Here is a 15,677-nt window from a genome sequence, read left to right on the forward strand (position 1 = left end):
AAATGAAGGAGCTGGACAGCAGCTCAGCCAGCAAGTGCTTGTCATGTGATCATGAGGCCCAAGTTTGACTCCCAGCACCATGAAGAAAGCTGGGCATGGTGGTTTGTCCTGGAACCACAGTGCTGGGGAGGGAGGACAGATGGGTCTCAGAAGCTCAGCGGCCAGCCAGATAGCCCTATCAGCAAGTTCAGATTCCAGGGAGAATATTTGTCTCAAAAAATAATGCAGGGGATCACTTCTGAAGAACAATAACTGAGGTCGAAGTCTTGCCACACCCACACACCACCAGACCACCACCTCTGACCGGTGCTGGAGCCTGTGGGAGTATACTAATATTCTACAGGTCAGCCCACAGATGAATACCCTCTGATGGGAAGCCCCACTGGAAAAGACTGTGGGGTCACTGACTGTAAATGACAGCGTTTCTGTTTCTCATTTCGCTCACATGACAAGATAATTCTTCCCTGACAACAGCTATGGGTATTTTTCCCATTGCTTGTGTGTTTATCTTATGAATATATTCCAGCTACTGGGCACACATCAACTGTGGATGGTCAGGAAGATGATTTCTGCTTAACTGTATAATTCCGATAAACAGAAATAACACTACAATATTTTTCACTACTCAGACTCACATAGGAAAGTAATAGTCACAAAGACAGCTAATTTTAAACTCCAGAACAAATTCAAAGCAAACTGGTTGCCCCTGGAGTCGAATATATAAGGACAATTTCCCAGGTGTTTATTGCTGATTCAAGGCCAGACATAAAACAACTTTGGTAGACATAAGCCCCTGCAGCAATGGACTTTCTGCATGCACTCCTAACCTCGACCAACTACCTGTTTACTGAGTAAGTCCTGAGTCTCAGGGTCACTGTCTGTCTGGGAACCCTGACCACTCAGAGCTGTGAGCCTCCTTTACTCACGGACTCCATTCCCACACAGACCGTGTTCTTCCCTTTGTGGATTGAGGAGGACCAAGTGCACACTGTGGAACGCGGTCCAAAGACTGACGCCAGCTGAGCAATGCCCTGGGGACCTGGAGGGAGGCTCCAGGAAAGAGGCAGAGCGAGTTTCACCCCAGGTACATGTTGTTCCCTGGATTGTCCTTGGATGTGATTTCGTGCCTTCTACAACAAACATTTACATCCAATTCACAAGACATGTGTACTCTTGTTGGATGTCAGGACACAGATCTAGAACGCAGTCTGGTGGAAGAACACGCTGGGTGCTGCCCTCAGAGTGCCCTGAACCTGGATACGGCCTTCCACCTCGCTGTCATGGTTTCTGAGATCTGATATAGTGCGCACCAGGTGGGCAACTGTGTTTGAGTCAGTCCGTTCTGGGAAAGGGCTGCTCTGTCAACATTTAGCACATGCTTACTGGCGTTTACATGTGTTTCTGTACTCAGACACCTTCCTGGGATCATGGCTTCTTTTGTTACACTCATGTATTGAACAGTTCAGGAATAAGAAAATAAAAATATAGATTCCAAAAATAAAAATGTAGAAATAAAGAAATATAAAGTTATAAGTCTAGGAGAATGAGAACAGACTGTCAGCAGCTTTCTCAGCAGATCAAGAATCAGTCATTCACAGTGAGCTATTTTCTCAGATGCTTGGGAAGCGTAGGTCATTTTACAACTGGCTGTTTTATTTACAAGCCCAGAGTGTCTCTCTACAAATTGAGAGTAGTGTCCTGGCCATCCCTGATAAACGACAATATAAACTGAGTTAACCTTTAGGAGACAGAGATATGTGACCTCTGGGTTAGACACTGTCTCCATTATGGAAAACTGGCGCCACCAGAGGAGAGGCATAAGACTCCAGTTTACACCCGGAGGTACCAGGAGACAGTGGACAAATACAAAGGTTTAATTAATGAGCTCTGATAATGGAGGTTGTAAAGTATGGCAGTCAGTATCTGAGTTTTACCTTGAGATAGTGTGAAAAGCTTTCTGCTATCTCCTAAGTTCTCAGCCTAAGAACCAGTTAATCCTAATTTATTAACCTTCTAGTATTACTAGCAGTTCCTTTCTGACTAATTGCTAAAGACATCTGTTTTCTCGCAATTAGTGACCTTCATTGTAATCTCTTCTGAAACATATTTCATGATGGCTGCCTAGTTTCCCATTGACATTAGCACTCACTCCCCTCTTTAGGGTCTCCGCTGACCAACCCAAGGGTCAGGGCAAGGTTGTAAAAATTCTTTTGTTCAGAGCTAATGCCTGGTGTCCCTACTATAAAAAGTGGGTTCAGAAACCGGCCTTTTGCCACAGCCTAACAAACACCATCTCTGGCTGTGGTCTCAGCTAGCTGATAAGCTTCTGTGCCCCGCGGTGTTTTATTTTTATTTTTTATTTTTAAGTTTGCTTCTGGTTTTCCTAGGATCTGGTTTCTGGAATAAAGTTTGCTTCTAGTTTATTAGACTTGGTGGTGTTCTCATCTTTGCGTGACCCCCCTGGACCCAACAGTATAAAGTAGACTGAGACTGAAGTAAGACTGTCCACAGCATTAGACTGTAGTCTGCCCCATTCTCTCAGGCCCTCGGATCCCAGTTCTCTCTGATAGAGAACTGCACAGGTCAACAAAACCCCAAGGGCACTTTTCTCTTTTTCTCTTTCTTTCCCTCCCTCCTTCCTTCCTTCCTTCCTTCCTTCCTTCCTTCCTTCCTTCCTTTTGGGGGGAACAGGGTTTCTCTGTGTAGCCCTGGGTGTCCTGGAACTTGCTCTGTAAACCAGGCTGGCCTCAAACTCACAGCAATCTGCCTGCCTCTGTCTCCTGAGTGCTGGGACTAAAGGTGCACATCACCACCCGGCTGAACACCTTTTTCTTATAAACAAAACCTCGGCCCCCTGGCTGAGGCAAGCATCTGGTCCCAGTTCCCCTCCACATACCGTGCACGTCGTCGTCAGCGTCAGACTCTTCCAGAGAGACCTGAGGCTGGGCTCTCACCTCCAGGTTTCTGCTGAGCCAGCTGGTCTGCTCCAAGGAGGAGCCAGCAATGGTCCCCACTGCTTCTAGGATTTTCTGAGTGATTTCCTGGAGGGCCAGCAGAAGAAAGATGGGATTTAGTTAGAAGGACAGTTCAGGTCCACCAGAGACAGGATCCAGGCTGCTGATGGGAGCCACTGCGACACACTAGACTTCCAAGGAGCCACACTGACAGTGAGAGCCACTGGGGTGACAGAGGTCAGTGAAGGTTCTCTTCCTAAAAGACGCCAAATACGAACGACATAAACATTATTGCGACTTTGAAGTCTCTTTTCCTACCCAGGCTTTGGACTCCCATGTGTAGTGCACACTCAGAAGAGGGGGGCTTCTGAATGGCCACACCTCAAGTCTTCACTCAGCACATGAGGACAAAAGACACAGAGCTCAGAAGTCAGAGGACTACACACACTGCACCATCTACGAAGCTGCTACACCAGTCCTACCATGCCAGGCCAAAAAGGGGGCGTGGATTCACTCACAATGAAGTCCTCCTCACTGGCATGGTGGCGACACTCCCTCTGCCTTAATCCTCATGCAGAAGTAGAGCGACCTGGGCTGATTGCCTTCTGCTGTGTCCTGTCTCCGCTTGTGCCCCTGACAGGCAGAGAGCCTCGGAGCAGTTTTCTCCTTTGGTTTTGTTTTCCTCAGTCCTCCTCTGTCTGAAGAACCAGCACACTCGAACACTCACTCTCGTTTACGAGATGAAGTATCGCCTTATTCTTGAGCCACAATAAAGTCAGTCAAGATTTTTATAAACCATGCTGTGTACAGCAGTGCATGCTGGGTACCCCAACACTTGGTAGGCAGAGGAGTACTCAGCGGGCGCTACACAGTGAGACTCTGTCTCAGATGAAGATGTCCTTAAGAGAAATTGTGGTTTTGTTGTTTGTATGAGAAAGACATCTTTCAATAATATAAGAAGAAACAAAATTAGGTAGTTAAAGTTGGACTGGGTGAAGTGACTTATTTACAATAAGGAGCATTATCAGACAGGAATCTGGCTGGGTTCCAGCAAGAGCACTGTGCAAACATGAGGACTTGAGTTCGAATCTCCAGTACCCACATAGAGGGCTGGGCATGGCTAAAAGCATGCCTGTGAACCCCAGCACTGTGGGAGAGGGAGACAGAGGGAGGCCAACGAGCTCCAGGTTTAGTGAGAGGCCCTGTCTCAAGGGAATACGGCAGAGAGTGGCGGAGGAAGATAGCCAATGTTCTTCGATGGCCTTAACACGTATGCACATGTGCACACACCGCACGCATGCAGGCGCACACACACAAACCCAATAAATTCTTTAAAAGGAGAAACACGCACAATTCCCACATATGTGTACTCAGGGACTGGGGTATATATAAGTCAGTGCGTAGGGTGTGCCATGAAGCTCCCTGGGTTTGGTCCCCAGCATTGTATAAAGACAGATGTGGTAGCACACGCCTGTAATCCCAGCACTAGAGAGGTAGAGGCAGGAGGATGGCAAGTTGAAGGCCATTCTCAGCTACAGAGTGTCCACGGCCATGCTGGGATCTATGAAAGATTCTGGCAATAGTGAGACAGGTTCCGACCACTGTCACATGTCACCAAGAGCCGACTGTGACAGCCCCAGGATCCCACACGCCTGGTGGAAACCCTGACTGTGGACCGCTGTGATGCTGCAGCTCCACACCACGTGTTCTTTGGTTGTTTTTCTTTCCTTGACAGACATTTATTGCTGCCCCATCTGAGCCAGCATCTTTACGGCTGTCCGGGAATGTGAACTTAGCCGAACACCGCTTCTACTTGTCCAAAAGTTCAGACATCATCGGAGGCGGCATTTGAAACCCACAGTGAAGACCTCTTCTCTCTCCTAAGATACAGAAGTCTGGTGAAAGGGGCGGCCCAGAGGGCCCTCACCTGGCTGGAAATTTCAGTACCACCGATGAAACCAGACTTGCTGAAGAGATAATACACATTAGGCTAAAGATACCCAAACTAGGATGTCAAGTACAGGACACAAACCGTTTTTACTTCATGCCAAAATGACCTATGCCTGGAGGTTCTAGCTCTCCAGTGAGTGAAAGCCCCTGAAGAGAGGCCGTGTCTGCCATCACCAGAACTCCAGGAGGAGTCTGTGTCTTCAGAGACTGACGGACTGACAGGACTTTGACTTTATCTTGGGTGAGTTCCAGCTTCTGGAATTCCTTGCCCAACTCCATATCTGAACTAACAGCTTGTGATGACAATAAAAACTACTAACTCAACAGAACACTAGTTCCCACCAATTCAAGAGCTGAGAATACCATCAGACAACATCTTGGGTCTATAGCATAGCTCCCCCGGCTTTCTGTACCTGCCTCTCTGGTGTACCCCTCAAAATGGATTTCAATTTGCCTTGACTATGACTGCCTCTGTTCATGAAACTGTCTCTGGGTTGGAACAAGGAATCTGGGGTAACCTAACTCTGTGTATCTGGGCTGTGTCACTCAATGGCTCCGGAGTAAATTACCTCTTGTTCTCTTTAGAATAAAAACTGGTTTTCACACCGAAACTTCTCACTGCTAAGCCTGGACAGCGCCCCTCATAAGAACACCACACAACTTTGCTTACAAAAAGGAATTCTTTAACCTTCGTGTGTAAATCACGCTCAGAGGGCGTCACCAGGAAGCCACAGCATCACACACACAGCTGTTGTGAAGACAGTGAGCGTCTCATTCAGGTAACCCTTACCCTCACTTTCTTTCCCAAGAGCCCTGTGCTTACAATCCGCATTGCGATTTTGCCTAACAAACTATGGCAACGCGGCACACAGGTTCGTCCTAAAATCTTTTCTGTGGCAAAGCCGAGAATCCTGACTTGCCTGAGCTCAAGTTCCAAGGGGCACAAAACTCCTCAGACTAAGCCGGTGACAATGTGAAGCCATGCCTCTGTTCCACCAATATACCTGAAAATGCCTGGAGTCTTGTCTTGGTTGTCTTTGTGCAGTAACCATAAAAACTCCAAGAAGCCATTTCTCCACGGGAACATGGTTTCAAGCAGGCCATAGTCACTCACACTTAGATTGCTCCCTTGGAGGTAAGAGCAGTCTGTGTGACCCTGCCCACAGTGCTGCACAAAGTTCACTGCACCTGTGAAGAGGCGAGAGGCACTTGGGTCCACCCAAGGTGGTGACCGTAAGGAAAGGCCATAGCAGGGCCCGGGGGTGTTGAGCAATGGGCGTGACACTGAAATACTTCCTGGTATCCAGTTCTGAAAATTCTTCACGGTGATGAACCAGCCCACCTCCATCTTAGGCTTAGAAGCCATATTACACTAAAGACAAACTAGGTTCCTTCCTGCTTATGATTAAACCCCTGTTTCTCAAGGATTGGGCTATGCCCCACCTCTAACCTTAACTACTGCCTGTTCCAGGAAACGGCAACCATGTCTTGGTTTCAAAAATTATTATAACCATCTTGCAATCGTACCTTTATTTCAAAAGGTTTGTTATGACTCCCTTGTTATATCTACCTTGCAATCACATCTTTATTTCAGGAGGTTGTTATGACTCACTTGTTATACCTATGTTTTGTTCCTGTAGCCATGCCTATTTTGCCTGCCAAATGCCCCATTTGGAAACCCCCTACCCCTGAGCTATAAAAAGCATCACATCTGATGCTGACCTCTCAAACCCTACCTTAGCGGGAGGTAGCGTGTACATGAATAAAAATATCTTGCTTTAGTTTGGTCACAATGATTTGGATTGGTGTTCTTTCTCATTCACTCTTTGGGAATAACAGACAGCACCCCCAAATCCTTAAAATGATAAATGTCTTCTGAATGTTAATTAACGGTCCAGTGTCTAGAGCTCCCCAGCGGGCTTCAGGGTAAGGACTCTCTTACAAGTATCAAGACAGAAAGAGAAGGTTGAAACTTCCAGCTGTGCTCCTCAGAACTCTTGGGGTCTGAGAGCTGACCTGACCACTAACAGCCAGGACCTCAGTCAATCATGCCTTCGTGCAGGACCTTCCACAACCTTCAAGGCCTGGGCTGGGACAGCCTGGGGACAGACAGTGGGGTTCTGGAAGGACAGTGTGGGAGAGCCTGCGGACAGTGGGGTTCTGGAAGGACGGTGTGGGAGAGCCTGCGGACAGTGGGGGTTCTGGAAGGACGGTGTGGGAGAGCCTGCGGACAGTGGGGGTTCTGGAAGGACGGTGTGGGAGAGCCTGCGGACAGTGGGGTTCTGGAAGGACGGTGTGGGAGAGCCTGCGGACAGTGGGGTTCTGGAAGGACGGTGTAGGAGAGCCTGCAGACAGTGGGGGTTCTGGAAGGAGGGTATTGAGCAGTGACTCTTCAGCTCTGGTTCCTTGGGAACAAACTGCAACTGTGTCTCCAAGTTGTCAAGGCTCAGACTGATCATCTGATTTACTGGAGGGACTGTAGTTGGAGCTGCTTGTTTGTTTCCCTGCCACTTGGATGCAAATAATCACACAGAAACTATATTAATTAGAACACTGTTTGGCCAATTACTTATGCATATTTCTAGCTAACTCTTACATCTTAAATCAACCCATCTCTATTAATCTGTGCATCACCACCAGGTTGTGGCTTATGGGCAAGGTTCTGTCAGGCTCCAGCAAGCGTCTTTCTCTTTTGGCAGCTACATGACTTCTCTTTAATTCCGCCTACTCTCTTCTCTCTCTGCTTGGAATTCCCGCCTTGCCCTATTCTGTGTTGCATCTTTACTAACCAATGGTGTTATGAGTATGTTTTATTATTGTTGTTAATAAAGAAGCTGCTTTGGACCTATTTCACTGCAGAATAGAGCAAGGCTGGAATTTCAAGCAGGAACAGAGGAGAAAAGAAGTCAGAGTCAGAGAGACCCATGTAGCTGCAGGAGGAGAAAGATGCCAGCTGCCAGGCAGAAACTTACCAGTTTCTGGGGGAAAAGTGGGCCAGTGTCATGGGGATTTGCATATTAATAGAAATGGGTTAATTTAAGATACAAGAGCTAGCTAAAAATACAGTTAAGCTATTGGCCAAGCAATATTGTATTAATAAAGTTTCTGTGTGATTATTTCAGGTCTGGGTGGCCGGGAAATGAACCAACAGTCTCCATTTACAGGAAACTCAACTTATAGCCCAGTAAGAAGCTCACACAAAATTATCTGGAGCTGGGCATGGTGGCATAGGACTGTGATCTCAGCACTCAGGAGGCTGAAGTGAGAGGGCTGTCCAGAGAACAAGACTAGTCTGGGCTATGTAAGGAGACTCAGTTTCAAAGAACTAGAACAATATTAGCAATACCACCAAACAACTCCCCCCCAGCAAACAAAACCCCATAACGTGGGGCTTGTGATTAGCATCTAAGGGACAGTCACTGGTAATGAGCCCCACAAGGTGACAGTTAAGCAGTCTCTCCATCTTGCCCCTCTCTGACTCTGCATGACCCATCTGACTTTTCCTCAACATGCTGGTGGATAAACATCTTCATGATATGGGCCTCAAAGTATCACCAAGCAATGCCAACTATAACAACCATCTCACCAGAACCAGACCATGCCCCTCAAGTGAGGACAGCAACACCTTCTTGATGACCATCCACAGGACCAGTGCTTATGCCAGAGCCAGACTACACCTTAGCCATGACCATCACTTGCCCCCGCCTCAATTATTCCTCTACTTAAACCGAAAGTGTCTGTCGGGGCTCTGAGGATGGCCTTGGAGGCACCGAAGCCCTCTGTTTGCCCTTTTGGCTGGTGCACTGGGATCAGTGGCTGAGCCTAGCTTGACTGGGGCTTCTAGTAGTTCCTTTTCCCATTGCTGCAACTCAACAACTAACAAGAAATAATGTAAGGCAAAGGGAGGGGTTTCTGCTAACAGTGTGAAGGAATAACAAGGTAGCCTGCGGTGGCTAGCTGATGTCCCGCATTCATCTCAGGAAGCAGAGAGTGAAGACGAAGTGGGGTCTAGTGTAAGGACTCAAGATGCTGTCAGTAACACCCTTCCTCCGGAGAGACTCCTGCTCCAAGATCTTCCCAGTGCCGCCAGCCAGGCCCTTGTTTTCAAACAGGCCTGTGGAGGGCAACACATGCGCAAGTGCATACACGCATGTGCACCGTGTGCACACACACAGACACTTGCACACACAGACACGCGCACAGACACAGACAGACAGACAGACAGACAGACAGACAGACACACACACACACACACACACACACACACACACACACGAGACTTCAGCGTGAAACTCTGGGACTACCACACTAGGTAAACAGAATTGAAAGAAGCTGGAGGAAACCCAGCTTGGTTTCTAATAACCCGGTTTGGTTACTAGAATTTAAAAAATATTCTTATTATGAGTTATTAAAGCAAAAATTATGTCAGGCAGTGGTGACTCACTCCTTTAATTCCAGCCCTTGTGAGGAAGGGGCGGGCAGATCGCTGAGTTTGAGGTCAGCCTGGTTTACAGGGTGAGTTCCAAGACAGCCAAGGACACACAGAGAAACCCTGTCTCAAAAAGTCAAACCAAACTAAATCAAACCCCAAAACCCACAACACCCCCCCCCAAACAAACAAACAAACAAACAAACAAAACCCAAAAAGCACTTCTGGGCCAGGATTCTGTCCTCCTCTCCCCCACCCTACAAAGCCAACAGCCAACAAAGTAAGAGCCCGTTCTGCCACAGTGCCGTGATAAAGCCCGAAAAGTTAGGGTCTGTTTTTAAAAATTGTCTTTTCTAGTTTTGGCTTCCTGTAGTTACATGATGCCAGGGGCAAAAGTAGCCTGCTTCCCAAGTGCTGGGCGCACCTCTTCAACCTGTGGCCTGGGCCAAGAGACTCATCTCAGTACATCGGTTGTAACCGAGGTCGCAGCTCAGTCTCCAGGGGTGTTTGCTGGCTGTGGCTTCATCCTTCCTAGAAGATACATCACTGCTTTGGGCAAAGCAGAGACAACTAAGAGTTTCTCCCCACCTATTTTAGCCAAAAGTATAAAGAAATTCACTTTCCTATTTATATAAATATATTATTTTATGGGCAAGTGTTCTGACCTGAAGCCAGGACTTGTGGCAGGGGCCTCTAGGAAGACTTTGGTAACAATGAATGGACAATTCTTGATGGTGTCACAAGGATGTATGTATCACTTCTAGAGTTGATTATGATGGCTCACTGGCCTTGGGCAAAAAGGTGTCAGGAGGCTGACAGGATGAACTGCCTAGCAAATCAGACAAGCTGAGCTGTCAGGAAGATTCCCCAGCTAGCTGAGCTGCCTGGAGAAGCCAGAGAGCGGCCAAGCTGCTCAGAGAAACCAGAAGCAGGCCTGGAAGAGGCTCAAATCAACTGAGCTGCCAGGAAAAAGATACTTGCAATCCTGGATCTGCCTGCAGGCTCTCAGTGAGCTCCAGGGTTGCAGCTGTCACTTATGCTGGGGAGGGTTTGTGTGATGTTTTAAAGTAACCCCTCACCCATATTCCTGTAAGTAACCCCAATAAAACTCATTGGTTCACCAGGTTGGACTTTGGTGGGTTCCTTCCTTCAGCCTGTCATTGGTTCCTATCTGGGGTGGGAAGATGTCTGTTCACCCCTCCTCAGGAATGGCATCACATACAGACTATACGCTAAGAACAGAATTCTAGAGGAGGATTAAGTGCTATTTACACATCAAATTTTTTAAACTTAAAAAAATACAACTTTATTTGTTCTTTATTTTTCTGTGCCTAGCCTGACACGAAAACATTCACAGTGGATTTGAAAAGCATCAACAGCACATACGTATGTCGTCACCACAGCTCAACAGCACACACGTATGCCATTCAACAGTGCACACGTATGTCGTCACCACAGCTCAACAGTGCACACATATGCCATTCAACAGTGCACACGTATGTCGTCACCACAGCTCAACAGCACACACGTATGCCGTCACCACAGCTCAACAGCACACACATATGCCATTCAACAGTGCACACGTATGCCGTCACCACAGCTCAACAGCACACACATATGCCATTCAACAGTGCACACGTATGCCGTCACCACAGCTCAACAGCACACACGTATGCCATTCAACAGTGCACACGTATGCCGTCACCACAGCTCAACAGCACACACATATGCCATTCAACAGTGCACACGTATGCCGTCACCACAGCTCTCTAATTATAAAAGTTCTAAACTATACAGGGAGATCCGCAAACCCCTGGTTTTATAGAAATGATTTATATCTAATTAAGCTGGCTCGGAACAACGCACATACAGAAAGCCAGACTCTAGGACGCCATGGATACAGGGCAGGAGACAGTGTCTGTGCTATAACCACCATTGTGCTGTCCACGCGCCAACAGTAACTTCCCATCTGCTCACGCATGCAGCCCTCAGCAAGCTCAACGAGTCGCACACAGGAGAGTAGGACAGAGAAAACTGTTATAGAGTGAAAATTACAAAAAGATAAAAACTGGCCCACTCTTAATAAAAGTCACAAAAACCAGTGGGTTTAAATTAACGAACAAAGGTTTTTATATAGCAAGGAAAGCTCTTGTGGGTTTCGCTATTTCCTTGGAGAAAATAAATCTTTAAAAAAATCACTATATTTAAGCATCTGTCTGTTTTTAAGACTGGCTTTAAATCCTTCCTCCCCTGCCCCCACCTCTCAATAGGGCCTCATATAGAACAGGCTGTGTGTCTGCGCCAAGAAGCACCATGAACTCCCAATCCTCTGCCTCGCTCTTTCTCCTGAGATTCAGGGTGTTTGAGTACATCTAGCATAGTGGGTTGAAGGTACATATTTTCTTAACTGCACTGTGATCATGTCAAAACTAAACTGCAAAACACACTTAATAAGTAATCACATGTGTGTGTTCTCAATTTTTAATAATTTATTTATGTGTACATGTGTCTGTGTGGGGGGACGCTGACACAGGCCGGAAAAGGGGGCCAGATACACCTGATGTGGGCACTGGGAATCAAACTTAGAGCAGTGTGCGTTCTCAATAGCTGAGCCAGATCTCCAGCCCCTTGGTGTGCATTTGCAATTGGTAAATAGAGAGAGTAATGTGCACGAGGCAGGCAAGAGCAGAGAGGGCAGCTTAGCTACAGGGTCTCCACTCAGCAACCGTTCAGAACAATGCACTAAAACCCTGCTGATAACCTGGGGCTCCCACCAGCACCAGAGTAAGGGTGCTGTTTCAAACAATAGGACCGTCACTCCCCAGCATCAGCCCCTAGGTACTTCCCCGTTTCTACTCAAGCACATGTAGACCACATCCTGAGACAAGAGTGAAGGCAGCTCTGACTTGAACTCGTGTGGTGTGTCATCTGAGAGAATCTCAAAGAGGTTCTCCCTTTCCCATCTTCCGCCTGTGCATATTTGGGTGTGGTTATGATTAAGATCAGATGTATCAAGGGGAAGGGCATGCGGAGTGAGCAAAGGTTTACATAATCCAAACCAGTCAATCAAAACAGAGAACCACCCATGCAAGGCCTGTTGACAACCAAACTCTTGCCTGCTCTTGAAGGAGTTCCCTAATGGCCAGGGCTGAGGAGCACTGCCCTCAGTGGCCGGCTGACCCTGATAACAGATGGAGGAGCTTGCTTGCAACTCTTCTGGGTCCACAGTGCACTCATTTTAGTTCCTTGAATTGGACCCAGGATCTGGAATACCCAGCCCAGACCTGACCGCTGGTAGCACCTGCAGTCTGTGTTTAAACATTTCACAGTTCTATGAATTTTTTTTTATTTGTTTGTTTTCAAGATAGGATTTCTCTGTAGCTTTGGCTATCCTGGAACTCGCTCTGTAGACCAGGTTGGCCTCGAACTCAGAGATCCACCTGTCTCTGCCTCCTGAGTGCTAGGATTAAAGGCATGCACCACTACCTCTCAGCCAGTCCTATGGATTTTGCCAGAATTCTATAGATGTTGCCACAAACAAACACAACTCCAGCTTATGTATCTTATTTTAGCTTATTACACCCAAAGTTGCAGCTCAGTTGGGTGTGGTAGGTATGACTTCAATCCAGCACTTGGGAGGCAGAGCCAAGCAGATCTCTGTGGTTCCTGAGGCTAGCCGATGCTAACACAGAGCGATCCCAGCTAAGAACAAGCAAAAAACAAAAAACAATTCTTGAAATTCTCTATGATTCAAATCCAACCTAATATGACAGGGCAACACAATGCAGAGGCTCCTCCATCTTGTATTCTTGTTGAGGCCATGTCAAGCTTAACTAGAATTTGATCTTCTTGTTGGGAAGCCCTGTGGAAAATCCCAGCTAACAAGCTCCTGCCTGCTGGTAACCTCCCCCCAGCCGCGGCAGAGCAAGATGCCAGGACTTTTTTTTAAGATTTACTTATTTATGCATATGAGTACTCTATTTGCATAAAAGCCCAAATGACAAAAGAGGGCATCAGATCCCATTATAGTTGGTTGTGAGCCACCATGTGGGTGCTGGGAATTGAATGCAGGACCTCTGGAAGAGCAGACAGTGCTCTTAACTGCTAAGCCTTCTCTCCAACCTCCCAGGGTGTGGGTTTTTGCCTCTAAAAACCTTCTGGTCTAAAAGCTCTGGGTTACCCCCTGGGGTCCTGAGTGTGGTCCTAGTCCTCTGGATTAAAGACTCCAGCTGGCTACAGACCGTGTCTGCACAGTCATCTCTGGTAGGCTCACCATAACATTTATAAAGTCTACTTGATCAGTTAAAAAATATGAGACACCAAATTCTAGTAAGAAACTTATAATAACTTTTTTGTAATAATAAACATTTTCTGCCTGATTTTTGTTAAACATGATGCGCTTTCTTGAAAAATCCAAGTAGCGCTTTCACCTTGGTTTATATAAAAGGACTCTTAACAGAAAATTCTTAACTTTTAAATTTCTTTTCTTTTTTAGTTTTTTTTTTTTTTTTTTTTTTGAGACAGGGTTTCTCTGTGCAACAGTCCTGGCTGTCCTGGAATTGGATTTGTAAACCAGGCTGGCCTCAAACTCACAAAGATCAGGCTGCCTCTGTTTCCAGGTACTAGGATTAAAGGCGTGCACAGCCACGACTGTATTAAAAATTTACTTTTTTATGTGTATGAGCGTTTTGCCTGCACGTATGCCTATGTACCACACATGTGCCTGGTACCCACGGGGCTAGGAGAGGATTGCAAGCTATGCATAATTGCATGGGTGCTGAGAAGCAAATGAGTTCCCTGCAAGAGCATCAAGCGTTCTTGGCCACCGACTCAACTCTGCAGCCCCTGACATAGCATTCTTAAGTGTATTCTCACAGAGCTGAGCTTTGTGAACTGACATGTCCGAAAAAGCCACGCCTTGCTAAAGATGCTGGGCTGCTGAGATCTCCCTTGGCTGCTACAGATGCAGGGCCAAGTTATCTTCTTGGCTGCCTTTGATTCAGTAACAACCATTCAATTCCCAAAGCTCTCTCTGGTTCTACATCCTTTCAACTGTCAGGTAAAACCAACCGAAAAGCTAAGGATGTCATAGGGTGGCCTCCCACCTTCGCGGAGATCTTGGCTTCCCGCCACCTGCTCCCTCCCCCACATGCCTCGCTCCGTGTGCACTGACTGTCCATGTGATCCCCTCTGGTGATAGACCATGCTATCCACAGCAACCCAAACCTGTGCTCTGGGTCACGGCACTCATATTTGGCTCAGAATAAACTCTAGTTTCCTCTGAAGTGAGAGCTGTGTTTTGTTTGACTGCCTGTTTCACAGGGTAATTTAAATTTTATCCTTGCCCTGTCATAAGTCACAGGAGTGTAACTTTTATTCTTTGATGCCAACCCTTTAGGTGGACTCCAGGGAAATGTAAGGGCCACCTCTCTTTACTCCCCATCAGCAAGAGACCAAAACGCAGAATGGCTCATCAGCTCATCAGCAATGCCTTCAGAGAGGGGACAGCTGTCAAGATGGAAGTACACGGAAAAACCAGGGACTGGAGTAAGCGTTCTTAGGCCGTACTGATCACACCATGAGATGGTGACATCCACTGGCGTCCAGCCTCTGTTCCGGCTGCACTCAGCAGCACTGCCCTTTGACAGTCCTATGACTTTCCAGAGCAAGTAGCTTAGATCCGTTTCAATGTCAGGGCCTTAGGTGCTACTGATGGGCTCCACGCATCAACATGTGACAGCTTCTGATGCCACAGAGCACCAGAGTCCTCAGAACTGAGGAATGTACAGGAAACCAGGACCTGTTGTCAAAACCCGACTTTCACCTCCAGCTTCCTACAGAGTGCATCACTATCATGCTGGTGAAGAGTCCAAGAATAAGAAAATAAAAATGTAGATTTCAGAAATAGGAATGTAGAAATAAAGAAATACGAAGTTGTAAGCCTAGGAGAATGAGGACAGACTGTCAGCCGCTCTCCCAGCAGCTTGAGGATTAACTGTTAACAGTGGGATATTCCGCTTTACCCATAGCTCTATTTACAAGGCCAGAGCTTCTCTCTCTCAACTGAGAGCTAGCCTATTCCCTGCTATGTGAAACTGGCAGCATCAAAGGGGAGAGCACAGGGCTTCAGAGAACACCACCTGGAAGCACCAAGGAAAGCAGTAGATTAAGTGCAAACACTAGTTTAACTGAAAAACTGATAATGGAGATTGTAAAGTAAGACAATCTGTATCTGAGTTTTAACATGAGATTGTAAAAATTTCTTTGTTCAGACCGAATGCTTGGTGTCCCTACCATAAAAAGGTGGGTTCAGAAACTGGCCTCTGCCACAACCTTACAAAATC

General features: G+C 46.9%; 1 protein-coding gene across 6 annotated transcripts in view; it reads right to left on the reverse strand.

The window, feature by feature from the left end:
* The window catches only part of Dop1b (DOP1 leucine zipper like protein B), a 103,953-nt gene that overhangs the window by 15,385 nt on the left and 72,891 nt on the right, over nt 1-15,677 (reverse strand). For all 6 annotated transcript variants that reach the window (XR_015000660.2, XM_085685794.2, XM_048422904.3 and 3 more), the window contains one exon: nt 2,897-3,041. Coding sequence is in view for 5 of the 6 variants with exons in the window: in XM_085685794.2 (XP_085541920.2) it covers nt 2,897-3,041 (145 nt within the window). In the remaining variant the exon portion in view is untranslated. The remainder of the gene's footprint in view (nt 1-2,896; nt 3,042-15,677) is intronic.

Source organism: Myodes glareolus, chromosome 2 (assembly GCF_982192425.1).
Source record: "Myodes glareolus chromosome 2, mMyoGla1.1, whole genome shotgun sequence".
In the NCBI taxonomy this organism is placed as follows: Eukaryota; Metazoa; Chordata; class Mammalia; order Rodentia; family Cricetidae; genus Myodes; species Myodes glareolus.